Consider the following 20,361-nt stretch of genomic DNA (forward strand, 5'->3'; position numbering starts at 1 on the left):
AGTCTCCAGATCTCAACCCCATAGAAAATCTTTGGAGGGAGTTGAAAGTCCGTGTTGCCCAGCGACAGCCCCAAAACATCACTGCTCTAGAGGAGATCTGCATGGAGGAATGGGCCAAAATACCAGCAACAGTGTGTGAAAACCTTGTGAAGACTTACAGAAAACGTTTGACCTGTGTAATTGCCAACAAAGGGTATATAACAAAGTATTGAGAAACTTTTGTTATTGACCAAATACTTATTTTAAATAAATTCATTAATTCATTGTCTCCCGAGTGGCGCAGTGGTCTAAGGCACTGCATCGCAGTGCTAACTGTGCCACTAGAGATCCTGGTTTGAATCCAGGCTCTGTCGTATCCGGCCGCGACCGGGAGACCCATGGGGCGGTGCAAAATTGGCCCAGCGTCGTCCAGGGTAGGGGAGGGAATGGCCGGCAGGGATGTAGCTCAGTTGGTAGAGCATGGCGTTTGCAACGCCAGGGTTGTGGGTTCGTTTCCCACGGGGGGCCAGTATGAATAATAAAATGTAATGTACGCTCTGGATAAGAGCGTCTGCTAAATGACTAAATTGTAAATGTAATTAAAAATCCTACAATGTGATTTTCTGGATTTTTTTTTCTCATTTTGTCTGTCATAGTTGACGTGTACCTATGATATAAATTACAGGCCTCTCTCATCTTTTTAAGTGGGAGAACTTGCACAATTGGTGGCTGACTAAATCCTTTTTTCCCCACTGTATATAGACTATACTACATTACAGCACTATATACTATACATAGACTATACAATGTCACCCATAAGACTATACTACCTTACAGGACTATCAAATCACATTTTATTTGTCACATGCGCTGAATAAAACAGGTGTAGACCTTACCTTGAAATTCTTAATTACAAGCTCTTAACCTAAAATGCAGTTCAAGAAATAGAGTGAAGAACATATTTACTAAATAAACTGAAGTAAAAAATAAAATAAAAACTAACAAAATAGCAATAACGAGGCTATACAGTGGGGAGAACAAGTATTTGATACACTGCCGATTTTGCAGGTTTTCCTACTTACAAAGCATGTAGAGGTCTGTAATTTTTATCATAGGTACACTTCAACTGTGAGAGACGGAATCTAAAACTAAAATCCAGAAAATCACATTGTATGATTTTTAAGTAATTAATTTGCATTTTATTGCATGACATAAGTATTTGATACATCAGAAAAGCAGAACTTAATATTTGGTACAGAAACCTTTGTTTGCAATTACAGAGATCATACGTTTCCTGTAGGTCTTGACCAGGTTTGCACACACTGCAGCAGGGATTTTGGCCCACTCCTCCATACAGACCTTCTCCAGATCCTTCAGGTTTCGGGGCTGTCGCTGGGCAATACGGACTTTCAGCTCCCTCCAAAGATTTTCTATTGGGTTCAGGTCTGGAGACTGGCTAGACCACTCCAGGACCTTGAGAGGCTTCTTACGGAGCCACTCCTTAGTTGCCCTGGCTGTGTGTTTCGGGTCATTGTCATGCTGGAAGACCCAGCCACGACCCATCTTCAAGGCTCTTACTGAGGGAAGGAGGTTGTTGGCCAAGATCTCGCGATACATGGCCCCATCCATCCTCCCCTCAATACGTTGCAGTCGTCCTGTCCCCTTTGCAGAAAAGCATCCCCAAAGAATGATGTTTCCACCTCCATGCTTCACGGTTGGGATGGTGTTCTTGGGGTTGTACTCATCCTTCTTCTTCCTCCAAACACGGCGAGTAGAGTTTAGACCAAAAAGCTCTATTTTTGTCTCATCAGACCACATGACCTTCTCCCATTCCTCCTCTGGATCATCCAGATGGTCATTGGCAAACTTCAGATGGGCCTGGACATGCGCTGGCTTGAGCAGGGGGACCTTGCGTGCGCTGCAGGATTTTAATCCATGACGGCGTAGTGTGTTACTAATGGTTTTCTTTGAGACTGTGGTCCCAGCTCTCTTCAGGTCATTGACCAGGTCCTGCCGTGTAGTTCTGGGCTGATCCCTCACCTTCCTCATGATCATTGATGCCCCACGAGGTGAGATCTTGCATGGAGCCCCAGACCGAGGATGATTGACCGTCATCTTGAACTTCTTCAATTTTCTAATAATTGCGCCAACAGTTGTTGCCTTCTCACCAAGCTGCTTGCCTATTGTCCTGTAGCCCATCCCAGCCTTGTGCAGGTCTACAATTTTATCCCTAATGTCCTTACACAGCTCTCTGGTCTTGGCCCTTGTGGAGAGGTTGGAGTCTGTTTGAGTGTGTGGACAGGTGTCTTTTATACAGGTAACGAGTTCAAACAGGTGCAGTTAATACAGGTAATGAGTGGAGAACAGGAGGGCTTCTTAAAGAAAAACTAACAGGTATGTGAGAGCCGGAATTCTTACTGGTTGGTAGGTGATCAAATACTTATGTCATGCAATAAAATGCTAAATTTATTACTTAAAAATCATACATTGTGATTGTCTGGATTTTTGTTTTAGATTCCGTCTCTCACAGTTGAAGTGTACCTATGATAAAAATTACAGACCTCTACATGCTTTGTAAGTAGGAAAACCTGCAAAATCGGCAGTGTATCAAATACTTGTTCTCCCCACTGTATACAGGGGGTACCAGCACCGAGTCAACTATATATAGACTATACTACCTTACAGGATTATACTACCTTACAGAATTATATACAGTTGAAGTCGGAAGTTTACATACACCTTAGCCAAATACATTCAAACTCAGTTTTTCACAATTCTTGACATTTAATCCTAGTAAAAATTCCCTGTCTTAGGTCAGTTAGGATCACCACTTTGTTTTAAGAATGTGAAATGTCAGAATAATAGTAGAGAGAATGATTTATTTCAGCTTTTATTTATTTCATCACATTCCCAGTGGGTCAGAAGTTTACATACACTCAATTAGTATTTGGTAGCGTTGCCTTTAAATTGTTTAACTTGGGTCAAACGTTTCGGGTAGCCTTCCACAAGCTTCCCAAAATAAATTGGGTGAATTTTGGCCCATTCCTCCTGACAGAGCTGGTGTAACTGAGTCAGATTTCTAGGCCTCCTTGCTCGCACACGCTTTTTCAGTTCTGCCCACAAATATTCTATAGGATTGAGGTCAGGGCTTTGTGATGGCCACTCCAATACCTTGACTTTGTTGTCCTTAAGCCATTTTGCCACAACTTTGGAAGTATGCTTGGGGTCATTGGCCATTTGGAAGACCCATTTGATTTGAGATTTTAGTCATTTAGCAGACGCTCTTATCCAGAGCGACTTACAGTTAGTGAGTGCATACATTTTCATACTGGCCCCCCATGGGAATCGAACCCACAACCCTGGCGTTGCAAACCCCATGCTCTACCAACTGAGCTACACAGGAACCAAGCTTTAACTTCCTGATGTCTTGAGATGTTGCTTCAATATATCCACATAATTTTCCTTCCTCATGATGCCATCTATTTTGTGAAGTGCACCAGTCCCTCCTGCAGCAAAGCACCCCCACAGCATGATGCTGCCACCCCCGTGCTTCACGGATGGGATGGTGTTCTTCGGCTTGCAAGCACCCACTTTTTCCTCCAAACATAACGATGTTCATTATGGCCAAACAGTTCTATTTTTGTTTCATCAGACCAGAGGACATTTCTCCAAAAAGTACGATCTTTGTCCCCATGTGCAGTTGCAAACCGTAGTCTGGCTTTTTTATGGCGGTTTTGGAGCAGTGGCTTCTTCCTTGCTGAGCGGCCTTTCAGGTTATGTCGATATAGGACTCGTTTTACTGTGGATATAGATACTTTTGTACCTGTTTCCTCCAGCATCTTCACAAGGGCCTTTGCTGTCGTTCTGGGATTGACTTGCACTTTTCGCACCAAAGTACGTTCATCTCTAGGAGACAGAACACGTCTCCTTCCTGAGCGGTATGACGGCTGCGTGGTCCCATGGTGTTTATACTTGCGTACTATTGTTTGTACAGATGAACAAATGATGTCAATTAGCCTGTCAGAAGCTTCTAAAGCCATGACATCATTTTCTGGAATTTTCCAAGCTGTTTAAAGGCACAGTCAACTTAGTGTATGTAAACTTCTGACCCACTGGAATTGTGATACAGTGAATTATAAGTGAAATAATCTGTCTGTAAACAATTGTTGGAAAAATTACTTGTGTCATGCACAAAGTAGATGTCCTAACCGACTTGCCAAAACTATAGTTTGTTAACAATACATTTGTGGAGTGGTTGAAAAATGAGTTCTAATGACTCCAACCTAAGTGTATGTAAACTTCCGACTTCAACTGTACTATATATAGACTATACTACCTTACAGGATTATACCACTTTACAGGACTATATACTATATATAGACTGTACTACTTTACAGGATGATATACTATATATAGACTGTACTACTTTACAGGATGATATACTATATATAGACTGTACTACTTTACAGGATGATATACTATATATAGACTGTACTACTTTACAAGACGTTTACTATACACTTTCTTTTTACAGTTACTGTATACATTTTACAGTAATATCCCTTTCATACACAGACCAAAATCCCACTAATTGACCTGCATTTTTATACCAGATGTTTTGTTTCCATCTACATGTCGGATTAAAACAAATGTCATGACAGGCCTGATGGAAATAGCTAATTTGTTGGTAAACTTTCCAAATGTCGACAAAACAAAATACGCTAGACAAGGTGGGATCTTTGTCTGTAAAATTAATTATGTGAGAAATGGCAGTGAAAACGGCATATTGATATAATAATCATCATCATATCGAATTAAAGTTGGAGTATCGCGATGATATGTTGTGTGGTCCTCCCACTAGGACTCGGAAAAGGATGCAGTTTATTAGGCTACAGATGAAATAAGTTATGATGAACTTCACAGAGTGCAAGTGCATGGTGATGAGCTTTATGCTCCTTTCCAATAAATATCGAGGGTCTTATTCTGGTGAAATGATGATCGATGCTTGGCTGCTCTTTGACAAACAAAAATAATCTAGCTCTTTTGTCCATATTAATCTCATCATGTAGGCTATACCCGCACTGTATCTGCGAGCTGTTGGCTAGAACGTACGCGCCAATACCAGAGAGGACACATTCACTATATAAAGCACATTTTTTTTGTGACAAAACCATCAGTAGAGTTAAAAATGCAATGGAAACCCATTTAACTTGTATTTAACTGCAAAAGTAATTTTTATGTGCACTACATACGCACAGCCTTTTATCCGCAACAAGTACATTTGATGGAAACGTGTCTGGTGGGAAAATGTGCATATTTGTTTTAATGTGGATTTTAGAATATTCACATCTGTCGCCAGTTGGATGGAAACCAAGCTTATGAAAGGGGGTAAGGGGTAGAAAGCATGGGAAATAAAAAATCACCTAAAGACCTAGTCATGATTCCTGAATTTTCACAGACCCTGTAACTAAAATACAGGTATGAGTCTGTGAGAGTGTTTCTCTCTGCTTTTTTGCAGGTAAATTCATTAACACTTCCATTGTTTAAACCCTCCCTAATTTGAACTGCAACCAGCCCCCATGGTTTAACAACACCCTCCACCCCTCTCAATTTGCCAGTTAGCCACTGAAATGTATGAAGGGGTATACCTGCAAGAAAGTGGTAAAGAAGGGGCTGTTTGAAAGGGGGTCATATAAAGTCTTGGTGCGGTTAGTTCGGGCCGCATCTCTCCTCTCATGTCAGGTCTCCATGTCTCTCAGCCAGGGACATGTAGCACTCCTTCAGGCTGTCCACAAACACCTTCAGTCCACACTGTCTCCTCCTCTCCATGGCCTCCGTGCTCCTACTTCTCTCTCGTCCCTGCTGTTTCCCACTGTCCAACCTCTCCCCTCCTCCCTCCATGGTCCCTCTGTTCTCCTCCGTTCTCTCTTTTTCCTCCACCCTCCTGGCTTCTCCTCCTGGCTTCTTCTTCTTTCTCCTCTGATGCTGATGTGAACATCTCTGGATATTGAGAAACAGGAACATTGACAACACAATAATAATAATAATAATATGGTCAATCAATATATATGGCCAGTAATAATACAGTGATTAGATGTAAGGAGAGAATCTCAACATGTGTAAGAAAGACATTCTGTACATGTAGCGTAGTTGGTTAACTGCTAATGAATGGATCTCACCTGTTTTCTAGGACAGTGGTGGCCCAGTGAGCACAGGATGTCTCTCTTCATCCTCTCTAGCTTATAGAATCTGATAAGTCTGCCATGGCTACACATCATGTTGTGAATAAACTGTCTCTCCTACAAAACAATGTGACCAGAGCAATGATTTAGACAGAAGGAAGTCAAGAGTCGATTTTTAAAAGAGACGGGTGGTTGTTCAGAATATTGTAAATACTCACGTTATCCTTCTCACATACAGGCATTTCCTTCTCTGTGCAGCTTTTATCAGCCACTTTTAATGATTCAGTGATGATGTTCTCCTAGGAGTGAGAGCAGAGAGCTCAGTTTAGCACAGTTTAAACTCCATAAACTCTATTGATATCTTCACAGCAACATGAAAACTCCTTGTCCGTCATGGTACTTACAAGGTTCTGAAGGAGCGGGGAGATGACGGCCTCGTAGTCCTCAGCGATCTCTCTCATAGTCCGGTTGCTGTCACAAGACAACACCAGAGGTAGCAGCATGAGAGAAAAGACAGAGACGCCAAGAAGATGCTGTGTGTGTGTGATGTGTGTGAGAGAGAGAGAGAGAGAGAGAGAGAGAGAGAGAGAGAGAGAGAGAGAGAGAGAGAGAGAGAGAGAGACGGAGACGGAGAGAGAGAGAGACAGAAAGGTGTACAAACATCAGTCATATAGCATTATCCACACCAGTTAAAATAAGACGTTTTTGTCTTGACCTATTCATACTTTACCGATCCAGGTGAGTGCCATTGAGATCTTTTTTTTTACAAGGGACCTCTGGTCTGGCAGTAGCCTAGCCTACAGTGGAACTACAGACGGATGGTCGCATGTTTTCTGAATTCATCCATAGATGATACAAAAATAAAATATGCCTGTACATTTACAAAACACCTCAGTTTGATTACACAAAAGACTAGAGCATAATAATGCTAGGCTATTTTGTCAGGAGTCTGCTTTCAACACTATCAGCGTTCTTTGGAAAATAATGAATGACGTGGAAGGTGGGTTCCACGTCGCACAAGCGGAGAGGAACTGACCTTCCACAGAGTTGCATTATTTTCCAGAGAACGCATAGAGCCCCGAGTTGATTATCCCCTTTATCCCATGGCTCTAATTTCACACATTTGCCACAATTATGTTTTGTTTTTTTTGCCGGTAGAAATGTGTTCAACATCCACTGAAGTAGCGAGCAAGTTTACTAGATAGCTATGGTAGTTGCCATTGGTAACCAAGCAGACTTGCTAGTTTAGCTAACCAGACCATCAGTCCTAGCTTGCTATTATGAAAATCGAATTCAACAATACTAATACTGTTTTCAATTCGATTTCTGCTTTCAAAAGCAGCTCAAACAAAATATGTAAAAATTAACTATAGACATTGAATTCTACTGTGCAAATGTATAAGTTATTGGAAATTATACAATGGGTGGGTCTAATCCTGAATGCTGATTGGTTAAAACCGTATTCCAGCCGATGTCTATTCCACAAGTTAAAACCGGCTAAATCTATGACGTTAAAATACCTATTTACTCTGTTCCATCTGACTCATCAGCCCAGCCAGGCAATTTATAAACTTGATCTCCACTATAAAAAGCATCTAGACATGATCTCACATTTCTTTTAGACTAACATTTAGTTTTCAACAGCAGAGATTTGTATAAACCTTGCTGTCTGTCTCTCCGACATTTGCAACATTGTTTCAATATTCAAATTCGATCTCCAACTGTCGCATAGTAACAAACGTGTCGGGATGAGACAGACAGGCAGGCAGCTTTTCTCAGCCAGTTGAAATCATGAATCAGCATCATTTTTACGGACACATACAAATAACTATCCATAAAAAAAACTGTTAAAACAAAACGAAGTGCAGCTAGTTTGCAGTCTTTCCAGCTATCCAGTTATTGTGTTAGCTGTGTTGTTGGCTAGCTCCTCTGAACAACAGTGTCCTGACGAGAAAGTACATTTTCTATGCCAGGCGAAATTGCGCATCATTAGCTCATTGTTATGGATGTATCCAAATAAATGTCACCTAAAAACAGCTTAAACAAACGCAAATGCAGATACTTTGTTATTCTGGCTGCACTGTTTGACATGACTGTAAATTAGCCGTAGTCGGCTAGCTAGGAACCAAGGGATAAGAATGTTGCCAACCAGTATGGCAATAGAACATTTAGAACGAATGACTGGGTCGTGTCGATAGATACAGAACAAAAAGACAACAACTGGGTCGCGTCTCTGGCAACCGAACCGATAGAACGAGCGACGAGCCGGCTTGGGTAGTAACCCAGATTTGTGTCAGGACTATATCTTGTGGAAGGATGAAATAGTATGAATAAATTCATCAAAATAACGTTTTTAATGAAAATATGTAAATCATTTACATTTTAGTCATTTAGCAGAAGCTTTTATCCAGAGCGACTTACAGTGGTGAGTTCATACATTTTCTCGTACTGGTCCCCCATGGGAACCGAACCCACAACCCTGGCGTTGCAAGCACCATGCTCTACCATCGGAGCCACACAAGACCTACTTGTTAGCATATGTTTGAACATATTGGTAACCCGTTGTATAAAAGTGATAACGCCCTCGAATCCGGTGTTTGGAGGATATATTAGCACAGTTTGCAACACCCGTGCCAATATATCCTCCAAACACCGGATTCGAGGGCGTTATCACTTAAATAATGCAAGCTCTAGCATGCCCTTCAAGCCAATCAGAAAGCAGTATTCAACAATGCCACGGTATAAAATACAATTGACTGTCAAGCCTACATTTTACCAATCTACATACAGCTTGAGCTTCAATAAACCTACAATGTTACTCACTTGTTGCGATAAATCACTCCATCAGGACTACTGTGCTGAATGAAATCACAGCACACCTATTTAGCCTGTTGCCTAGGCTATTTAATTAGACTTTGCATCTACAGTACTCCGCTACTTTCCGTGTTCATAGATGTATTTCTAAGTTTCCCTTTGACTGTGAGTAAACAATAGGCCAAAGCCAGGGGGATTCCCGCTAGGAGAAAACTAGCAACCCGACACGACTCTTGGTCAGTCACTCAGTCAGTCAGTAGCACAGCAAAGAACAGTGAAGAAAAAGCTGGCCGGCTTAGCAGGTAGACTAAGGTTTCTTTCAGATATTTCTATTATATAGGCTAGGCTTCTGTAAGCGCTATGCTTATAGACCTAGAGGCTATGTGTTTTAGGCAACTTCTATTGTAACAGAATGCAATCTGTAGTCCCAATATGTACAGTGAGGGTATTAAGTATTTGATCCCCTGCTGATTTTGTAAGTTTGCCCACTAACAAAGACATGATCAGTCTATAATTTTAATGGTAGGTTTATTTAACAGTGAGAGACAGAATAACAACAACAAAAATCCAGAAAAACGGATGTCAAAAATGTTATAAATTGATTTGCATTTTAATGAGGGAAATAAGTATTTGACCCCTCTGCAAAACATGACTTAGTACTTGGTGGCAAAACCCTTGTTGGCAATCACAGAGGTCAGACGTTTCTTGTAGTTGGCCACCAGGTTTGCACATATCTCAGGAGGGATTTTGTCCCACTCCTCTTTGCAGATCTTCTCCAAGTCATTAAGGTTTTGAAACTCGAACCTTCAGCTCCCTCCACATATTTTCTATGGGATTAAGGTCTGGAGACTGGCTAGGCCACTCCAGGACCTTAATGTGCTTCTTCTTGAGCCACTCCTTTGTTGCCTTGGCCGTGTGTTTTGGGTCATTGTCATGCTAGAATATCCATCCACGACCCATTTCCAATGCCCTGGCTGAGGGAAGGAGGTTCTCACCCAAGATTTGACGGTACATGGGCCCCGTCCATCGTTCCTCTGATGCGGTGAAGTTGTCCTGGCTAAGGTTGAGAGCTTCAGGTTCCTTGGTGTCCACATCACCAACAAACTATCATGGTCCAAACACACAAAAACAGTCGTGAAGAGGGCACGACAACGCCTATTCCCCCTCAGGAGACTGAAAATATTTGACATGGGTCCTCAGATCCTCAAAAAATTCTACAGCTGCACCATCGAGAGCATCCTGACTGGTTGCACCACTACCTGGTATGGCAACTGCTCGGCCTCCGACCGCAAGGCACTACAGAGGGTAGTGCGTACGGCCCAGTACATCACTGGGGCCAAGCTTCCTGCCATCCAGGACCTCTATACCAGGCGGTGTCAGAGGAAGGCCTTAAAAATTGCCAAAGACCCAGCCACCCTGGTCATAGGCTGTTCTCTCTGCTACCACACGGCAAGCAGTACCGGAGCGCCAAGTCTAGGTCCAAAAGGCTCCTGAACAGCTTCCACCCCCAAGCCATAAGACTGCTGAACAGCTAATCAAATGGCTACCCGGACTATTTGCATTGACCCCCCCCCTCGCTGTTTATTATCTATGCATAGTCACTTTACCCCTACCTACATGTAAATATTACCTCAACTAACCTGTACCCCCGCACATTGATTCGGTACCGGTACCCCCTTTATATAGCCTCGTTATTGTTATTTTATTGTTGGTCTTTTAATTTTTACTTTAGTTTATTTAGTAAATATATCTTAACTTTTTTTTTTTTTTTTACTGCATTGTTGGTTAAAGGCTTGTAAGTAAGCATTTCACGGTAAAGTCTACACCTGTTCTTTTCGGCGCATGTGACAAATACAATTTGATTTGATTTGAAAAAAGATTGACTAATAACTTTGATTTGACACCCAATTTAACATGCTTCTATGAACTTCAAATGTCGGTGCTCATGGGTCCTTTAAGATGGAAATGCCCCTAGCTAGCGAGATTTCTCTCTCCAGAGACCACCAAAGAAAAATCCTGATTGGATTTTTTTTTTCTCCTCAGTATTAACTATTTTCCTTTCCAACACAAACTGAATAGATTAAATCAGAATGGCAATGACCACATTTACATGCACACCAATATCCCGTTATTATTAGGGATACTCAAGTATTCTGTTTTTGAGTTGGCACATATAAACATCATATCCCATTTACAATAACCCGAAAAAGCTTGTATCCCTGTTATGAGAATCCCGGATAAGATTCCTGGTATATGCTGATCTTAGACGGGATACTGTGGCATGTAAACGTCTTATCCCGTTTACAGTTGTTTTTTACGGTCAGTGCAGGCTCAGTTTCACATATCATGGGTGTTGTGTGATGATGTTTTCATCTGATTGTCAAACAAATCACTTCAAAAAGTAGGCTACCTGCGCAGTTCGATCCACCATAATAATTCCACAATCATTTATTTTGCTCATACTCCATACTGGACAGTATAGCCTACTTGCTATTTTCACCCCTAATTTAGGAACTTTCTGCTTATAATTTCTGACATTTGGTAGGCCATTGTTTGTCAACTATAGTTAGATACATGCAGCTTCTCTTCTGTCATAACTTGTTGCCCCAGAAGACTAAAAAGTAGTGCTCACCAGAATAATGTCTTACATTGACAGAATGAATGCATTAGTAATCTAGTTAACACTGCTAAATGTTTCTATTTATTTTAGGGACCAGGGAGAAAACGCAATAACTCCAAAATAGTGGAAAGGTTGGTCCCGTGCAAAATGTCCAAATGTCATCAGTTCGACCGGTTTTAAGAAAATGAAAAGCTGAGAAAACGATTAAACCCTTCTGATAAGTTACTGTCTGCTTGCATAACAGTGTCAAACATAACACTTTACATGCACATTTGTATTTTCTCAAGAGATTGAAATATTTTTGAAAGGGTAAATAGAAATTAAAATGACATTTATATTTAAAAAATACAACAATTATTTTATACATCCATGGGCCTTCTGTTAAGGCCTACAAGGCCTTGATAGTTCTCCACTACTGTAGTCATGGTAGCATCCACATTCATGTAGAATTGTTCAGAAACATTCTATTCTTATTTACAATAACATTCACTAAAAAATGACACACTACATTATTTACCATTCATTTATATTGGGCACAACATAATCCAAAACACAACCAAAACAAACTGCACATCCAACAAGTTTGTAGAGTCACTATCTACAGATTGTAACACCATATAATGTGATTTAACCAAACATTTTTGGTATCCATCTTCTCTGATTGATTGAGACAGTGCCGCATGTCATGATGACTGACACCTGTCTCGATCAATGAAAGAAGACTTGAAATAGACAAGATGGCAGCGTACACATTGTTGGATTATTTCAAGGAGGAAAAACTATAATTATTTAAATAACAGAGCATTTTCTAAATTCAAATAGATCCCCTGCAACTGGACACAGATATTTTATGAGAATGTTTCCACTACGAATTGCTGCAAAGAAACCACTACTAAAGGACACCAATAAGAAGAGACTTGCTTGGGCCAAGAAACACGAGCAATGGACATCAGACTGGTGGAAATCTGTCCTATGGTCTAATGAGTCCAAATGTGAGATTTCTGGTTCCAACCGCCGTGTCAGCACCCCCACCCGAAAACATCTTCCCGCAGCCATGAAGAGAAGGCCAATTTACCTGGGGCACCTCCCCGGTCAGATAATTTGGTGGCCTGCTTGAAACATGAGCCAAATATATTAATACGTCACATTTTCGGAGAGAGATTCACATGGTTATCAAAACGTCCCACCAGGGACACGAAACACAGCCCTTATTATAAGTGTTTCTAAAATTCCCCATGGGAAAAATGAATGGTGGAAAAACGATTGGAACCATTTCCCAGTTTGACCACTAGGTTTTATGGGTATTATGACTCATACTGTGGTACTCTATTCCTGTTTAACTGCTATCGGGCTTGATTTCTAAACGGTAAAACAGATAAATACCTTCGAATAAAATGTGACATTCTGTACTATACTATCGCCTCCTATAAAAACATTTGCTCTCAAATCCAAAATGCTGGAGTAGGTTATATCATCAAATTAAAACGTTTTAGCTTCACTGTTCAAGTAAACACAGATGGGAAAGTATAAAGTGTTTACATTGCGCGCGCTTTACAGAAACGATTGTCCCCTCCGTCTCCCCCATCCTCACGTGCCAAGCCCCAAACGCGCTGTTAGAATGAGTCCCTGACGCCGCGCGTGAGATCACCGGAAACACCAATGCAGTCGACCTACCTGTAGTTTTGGTCCGCTCATACTCCAGCCAAGTGACCAACACGCGGGACAACACTTGACGAGAGAATCGACACTGAGAGCTTTCCTTGTCAAACTCTCCTGAAATCCGCCCATTGGGATGTCCCACACTGGGGGGAGACCGAAGCAAAGGAAAGTCAGTCGATTGCAACACCTGGAACTCCTCCAATCAGAAACAAGCTAGAGTGAAGAAACCAGCATTTGTTCTTGAAAAGTTAGTCAAAAATCCTGCAGGTTTTATGGGCAAATGTTTGTTTTTTAGGGGTGAAAGTAACTTTTCCCACCAGCTGTATTTTTCTTGTACTGTCCTGAGCCTAATGTCCAATAATCCAAACTAGTATACATTTACCTTTTAGTCATTTAGCAGATGCTCTTATCCAGAGCAACTTACAGTTAGTGAGTGCATATTATTATTTTTTCATACTGGCCCCCGTGGGAATCAAACCCACAACCCTGGCGTTGCAAGCGCCATGCTCTACCAACTGAGCTACACAGGGCCAGTATTATATGTTGGCTAAACCTTGACATGATTGACGTGTGTCAATGACGTTATCCCTTGCAAAGAACATGAGGTTTTGTCATGGGTTTCGGGCAATTTTGTGAGTGTGTGTGTGTGTTTGAGAGGGAGAGATTGTGTGTGTGTGAGAGAGAAGGTGTCAGTGGAATGGCCTAATTAAAGTCATCCATCAGAATTTGATAGAAGGTAACTGGTGCATCCTGAGAAACAGAACCTAAATGGGGTAACCATGACAACCAGGGCTTGACTTGGGCAGGAGCTCACCAGGGCTTTGCCAGGAAACCCAACATTGAATTGCATAGAATTCTACATCAGGCAGAAATGAGTTTGAATAAGGAAAGTTTCCTCTCACGCTCTACAAGCCAGAATGTTCAATACAAATACATTTTAACGTACTTTACCGGTTGTTCGTGTGGTTGGTCCTTTTGGTGGTAGGAATGTGAGACAATATATTCACAGGAAAGTATAATTACATCAACTTTTCAAAGCGCTGGTAGTGCTTTCAGATTTCTATCAAACAGAGCTGTGTACTGGCACCTTAAATGTTCTACTGCTTGAGCTTCTGTTCCTTTTTAGAATATTATCTCCTGCACCTAAATATTAACAGTGCCAGCACCCAAAATGAGTACCGACACGTATTTCAGTTCAAGTCAAGCACTGATGAAAACATAGTCATCAGATTCCAGGCTGATGTTTCCCAACATGATTACTCTTGTCCTCATTCATAGGAATTGACATTGGCGAGGCAGCACAGATCTACTTTCATGCAATGCACCCACTTCCTTATCAAATGTGTGATATGTTGAATGTTATGGGTGAGTTATGTAGCCTTGCTCCAAATCCTCAGCCAATAATAACAAGCCAATAATAATCTGGGAACTAGTACGTTACTGCCTTTCATCATAACTGTGTGTTTATCTATCACCCTGTTCAGTCCAAATCACTGCCCTTTTTTCTTCTTAGGTGAAAGCAGTATGGTGGAAAACTGACTTGGGGTCAGGCTCGTGGTCAATTTGAATTGATGGTAGTCAATTCAGGACTTTAATTGAAAAATAAAGACTTCTCAATCAGCTGAAAATGAGAAGCTATTCATGTCAAAAGTTTTTTTTCTCCATTTTAAATTCATCACTTCCTGAATTAACTGCCTTCAACCCTCTCAAGCAGGGTTGGGGTCAATTCAGTCCATGGGGTGGAAAGAAATTACATAAAATAACCAACCGAGGGCTTGATAATCAATTGATTAGTTGAATGTGTTTGTGCTGGGCTGGAACAAAAATGTGCATCTCTTGGGAACAGAAACACTTTTCAGTCCTTGAATTGGAATGCCAATAATTCATTGGTCACCCCTGCTACCATATTCTCCCCTCAGTATTCATCCTCGATAGGAAAGGAAGGTAATTGTTTGAGAGTAATCAGACATAGATCCACTTTCCCTGATGTGACAAGTCTGTGTGTAAATTAAAAGGGATGTGAGACAACTGTTGTCTTTGAGAGGATGTGGGTGTGGTGGACTACGCCTCAAATACAGCCGACCAGTTGCATAATTTCCGAGACAGATGGCAGAATGAGGGAACCCTTACCAGAGCTACGGGTATGAGCATTGTGCATTGTAACACATCAATACATCTAGTCTCCACCCCTTCGTTTGAAACCTTCCAACATACACTACCAGTCAAACGTTTGGACACACCTACTCATTCAAGGGTTTTTCTTTATATAACTATGAAATAACTATGAAATAACTCATATTGAATCATATAGTAACCAAAAAAGTGTTAAACAAATCAAAATATATTTTATATTTGAGATTCTTCAAATAGCCACCCTTTGCCTTGATGACAGCTTTGCACACTCTTGGCATTTTCTCAACCAGCTTCACCTGGAATGCTTTTCCAACAGTCTTGAAGGAGTTCCCACATATGCTGAGCACTTGTTGGCTGCTTTTCCTTCACTCTGCCATCCGACTCATCCCAAACCATCTCAATTGGGTTGAGGTCGGGGGATTGTGGAGGCCAGGTCATCTGATGCAGCACTCCATCGCTCTCCTTCTTGGTAAAATAGCCCTTACACAGCCTGGAGGTGTGTTGGGTCATTGTCCTGTTGAAAAACAAATGATAGTCCCACTAAGCCCAAACCAGATGGGATGGTTTATCGCCGCAGAATGCTGTGGTAGCCATGCTGGTGCCTTGAATTCTAAATAAATCACAGACAGTGTCACCAGCAAAGCACCCCCACACCATAACACCTCCTCCTCCATGCTTTATGGTGGGAACTACACATGCGGAGATCATCCGTTCACCCACACCGCGTCTCACAAAGATACGGCGGTTGGAACCAAAAATCTCACATTTGGACTCCAGACCAAAGGACACATTTCCACCGGTCTAATGTCCATTGCTCGTGTTTCTTGGCCCAAGCAGGTCTCTTCTTATTATTGGTGTCCTTTAGTAGTGGTTTCTTTGCAGCAATTCGACTATGAAGGCCTGATTTACACATTCTCTAATGAACAGTTGATGTTGAGATGTGTCTGTGACTTGAACTCTGTGAAGCATTTATTTGGGCTGCAATTTCTGAGGCTGGTAACTCTAATTAACTTATCCTCTGCAGCAGAGGTAACTGTGGGTCTTCCATTCCTGTGGCGGTCCTCATGAGAGCCAGTTTCATCATAGCGCTTGATGGTTTTTGCGACTACACTTGAAGAAACTTTCAAAGTTCTTGAAATGTTCCGTATTGACTGACCTTCATGTCTTAAAGTAATGATGTACTGTCGTTTCTCTTTGCTTATTTGAGCTGTTCTTGCCAGAATATGGACTTGGTCTTTTACCAAATAGGGCTATCTTCTGTACTGCAGGTTAGGGTTAGGTTAGGGTTAGGGTTAGGGTTAGGGTTAGGGTTAGGGTTAGTAGATGGTTAGTTGAAATGTTACTGATAATCTAGAGCATCTACATTGATGGACTATCTAAATAAAGTGTTACCAAGTTTTTCATTAAGAGTTGTGAAAATGTACCTCATGCTTGTTGAAAATTGCAGCAAAGTGATAAAAAAATACTGTAAAGTGGACTGTAAACTGAATCTATGGAATTTCCATAGATTTCAGAGATTCAGAGTGGTAATAGTGACATGTACAGGGTTGCAGGTGTGATTGCAGGGTACAGTGAAAATCTTAGGCTTGGATCTCCAACATGCAGGACTGAGTGAAGTAAAATAATGAAAATGGAAATAAAAAAACAACAATATAAATAGAACTACAGTGAGGGAAAAAAGTATTTGATCCCCTGCTGATTTTGTACGTTTGCCCACTGACAAAGAAATGATCAGTCTATAATTTTAATGGTAGGTTTATTTGAACAGTGAGAGACAGAATAACAAAAAAAAATCCAGAAAAACGCATGTCAAAAATGTTATGAATTGATTTGCATTTTAATGAGGGAAATAAGTATTTGACCCCTCTGCAAAACATGACTTAGAACTTGGTGGCAAAACCCTTGTTGGCAATCACAGAGGTCAGATGTTTCTTGTAGTAGGCCACCAGGTTTGCGCACATCTCAGGAGGGATTTTGTTCCACTCCTCTTTGCAGATCTTCTCCAAGTCATTAAGGTTTCGAGGCTGACGTTTGGCAACTCGAACCTTCAGCTCCCTCCACAGATTTTTTATGGGATTAAGGTCTGGAGACTGCTTAGGCCACTCCAGGGCCTTAATGTGCTTCTTCTTGAGCCACTCCTTTGTGGCCTTGGCCGTGTGTTTTGGGTCATTGTCATGCTGGAATACCCATCCACGACCCATTTTCAATGCCCTGGCTGAGGGAAGGAGGTTCTCAACCAAGATTTGATGGTACATGGCCCCGTCCATCGTCCCTTTGATGTGGTGAAGTTGTCCTGTCCCCTTAGCAGAAAAACACCACCAAAGCAGAATGTTTCCACCTCCTTGTTTGACGGTGGGGATGGTGTTCTTGGGGTCATAGGCAGCATTCCTCCTCCTCCAAACGCGGCGAGTTGAGTTGATGCCAAAGAGCTCGATTTTGGTCTCATCTGACCACAACACTTTCACCCAGTTCTCCTCTGAATCATTCAGATGTTCATTCGCAAACTTCAGACGGGCCTGTATATGTGCTTTCTTGAGTAGGGGGACCTTGCAGGCACTGCAGGATTTCAGTCCTTCACGGCGTAGTGTGTAACCAATTGTTTTCTTGGAGACTATGGTCCCAGCTGCCTTGAGATCATTGACAAGATCCTCCCGTGTAGTTCTTAGCTGATTCCTCACCATTCTCATGATCATTGCAACTCCACGAGGTGAGATCTTGCATGGAGCCCCAGGCCGTAGGAGATTGACAGTTCTTTTGTGTTTCTTCCATTTGCAAATAATCACACCAACTGTTGTCACATTCTCACCAAGCTGCTTGGCGATGGTCTTGTAGCCCATTCCAGCCTTGTGTAGGTCTAGTCTTGTCCCTGACATCCTTGGAGAGCTCTTTGGTCTTGGCCATGGTGGAGAGTTTGGAATCTGATTGATTGATTGCTTCTGTGGACAGGTGTCTTTTATACAGGTAACAAGCTGAGATTAGGAGCATTCCCTTTAAGAGTGTGCTCCTAATCTCAGCTTGTTACCTGTATAAAAGACACCTGGGAGCCAGAAATCTTTCTGATTAGAGGGGGTCAAATACTTATTTCCCTCATTAAAATGCAAATCAATTTATAACATTTTTGACATGCGTTTTTCTGGATTTTGTTGTTGTTATTCTGTCTTTCACTGTTCAAGTAAACCTACCATTAAAATTATAGACTGATCATTTCTTTGTCAGTGGGCAAACGTACAAAATCAGCAGGGGATCAAATACTTTTTTCCCTCACTGTATATATACATCATAACAACTGTAGCAGTGATGAATAAATAAATGTCCATTGGGTTGGAGGCAGAGTAAAGACTGAGGGGGTGGGGTTATTGAAGTGGGGAGAACTGAGCTTGGTTGGCTGGGGTCCCTGATGATCTTCTTGGACTTCCTGTAGGGCAGGCAGTGTGCACCCAATGGTGCGTTCGGCTACACGTAGCACCCTCTGAAGAGCCTTGCGGTCCGCGGCGGTGGACCCGTACCATGTTGTGATGCAGCCCGACAGTATGCTCTCGACGGTGCTCCTGTAGAACACTGAGGGCCCTCGGGGACAGGACTAATTCCTTCAGCATCCTGAGGTTGAAGAGTCGCTGTCGTGCCTTCTTCACTACGGTGTCCATATGGTTAGACAGCTTCTCTGAGATGCGTACACCGCGGCCCCGTTGATGAGGATGGGGGCATGTCCAGCCTGGTTCCTTCTGAAGTCGACAAGCCGCTCCTTTGTTTTACTAACGTTGAGGGAGAGGTTGTTTACCTGGCACCATGCCGTCAGAGTGCCTACCTCCACCCTGTAGGCTGTCTCATCGTTGTTGGTAATCAGGCCTACTAATGTCGTGTCTTCAGCTAAAATGATGGATTTGAAACTGTGTGAGGCCACACAGTTGTGGGTATAAAGGAGGGGACTGAGGACGCACCCTTGTAGGACCCCCGTGTTGAGGAGGTAACCTTTACCACCTGGGGGGCGGCCCATCAGAAAGTCCAGGACCCAGTTGCATAGGGAGGAGTTCAGACCCAGGGCCATGAGCTTTGTAATGAGCTTATAGGGAACTATGGTACCCGAAGGCCGAGATGTAGTCGATGAACAGTAGCCTCACATATGCATTCCTTTTGTCCAGGTGGGTAAGGCAGTGTGCAGTGCAATGGCGATTAAGAGTTTGTGCTACTTGTCCTATTCAATTTGATATTTATACTAGACCTGGGTAAGGTGACCAGGGTCAAATATGTCAAATTCTTTCACGTTTGGGACTATTCCATTGGTTTCATCATACTGAGCAAACTAAGTCAAGGGCAGCTCAAGGATTTGAAAGTATTTGACCGATGCAGTGAATTTTCAAGTTCAAATGCACCACCTATTGGCCATTTACAGACACACAGACACACAGACACAGACACACACACACACACACACACACACACACACACACACACCCTGTCTCTGTCCTATAACAGAGTATTGTAGTGACAGTTGACCCCAGAGAGATTTAGGTTACAGTGTTCCCATGAGAAGAAGCTTCACAATGTAAACATGCAGAGACTCACTGATACTACAGACCTGATATCTCATAACCTCGCCTCATTGAGATGTCCATCAGCGGCGTTGTGAAGCTTAATGGCCCCTCTGTGCAAGGTTGGGGTCAATACAATGTCAACTAGCATATCCATTCATCTCTCTGGATGAGTCTCCAGCCATCTCACTAACTTACACCCTATTCCCCATATAGTACACTACTTTTAGCCAGAGCCACATAAAGCTGCTATTTGATATTGGAGTTTGTTTTACTGGGTTGATTGGTGTCAGTGGCACACTGTCATGTTCCTGTGATTATAGCAATGCCCAGCTAGCATATTTGGTTCCTTGGAAGTTGTGGGACCATACGTTTTTGGTTTCCCATTGATTCTGGGAATGAACCCAGTAGTTTCCTGACCGGTAAAACTGAACGTTTTTTTTAA

At 42.1% G+C, this 20,361-nt stretch overlaps 1 protein-coding gene across 2 annotated transcripts; it reads right to left on the reverse strand.

Moving 5' to 3' along the window:
- Window positions 1-5,280: 5,280 nt before the first annotated feature.
- LOC121570485 lies at window positions 5,281-13,406 on the reverse strand. Of its 2 annotated transcripts, none has more exons than XM_041881946.1 (5): window positions 13,270-13,406; window positions 6,566-6,632; window positions 6,380-6,460; window positions 6,159-6,278; window positions 5,281-5,979 (listed from the first exon to the last, which is right to left on the reverse strand). In XM_041881946.1, exons 2-5 carry the CDS (start codon window positions 6,620-6,622, stop codon window positions 5,713-5,715), a joined length of 525 nt encoding a protein of 174 aa, XP_041737880.1. In that variant the 5' UTR covers window positions 6,623-6,632; window positions 13,270-13,406; the 3' UTR covers window positions 5,281-5,712. The 2 variants fall into 2 exon arrangements, with proteins under 2 accessions (XP_041737880.1, XP_041737879.1); XM_041881945.1 differs by having other exon boundaries at window positions 6,566-6,694.
- Between the last annotated feature and the right edge of the window lie 6,955 nt (window positions 13,407-20,361).

This window comes from Coregonus clupeaformis, chromosome 7 (genome assembly GCF_020615455.1).
Source record: "Coregonus clupeaformis isolate EN_2021a chromosome 7, ASM2061545v1, whole genome shotgun sequence".
Taxonomy (NCBI): domain Eukaryota; kingdom Metazoa; phylum Chordata; class Actinopteri; order Salmoniformes; family Salmonidae; genus Coregonus; species Coregonus clupeaformis.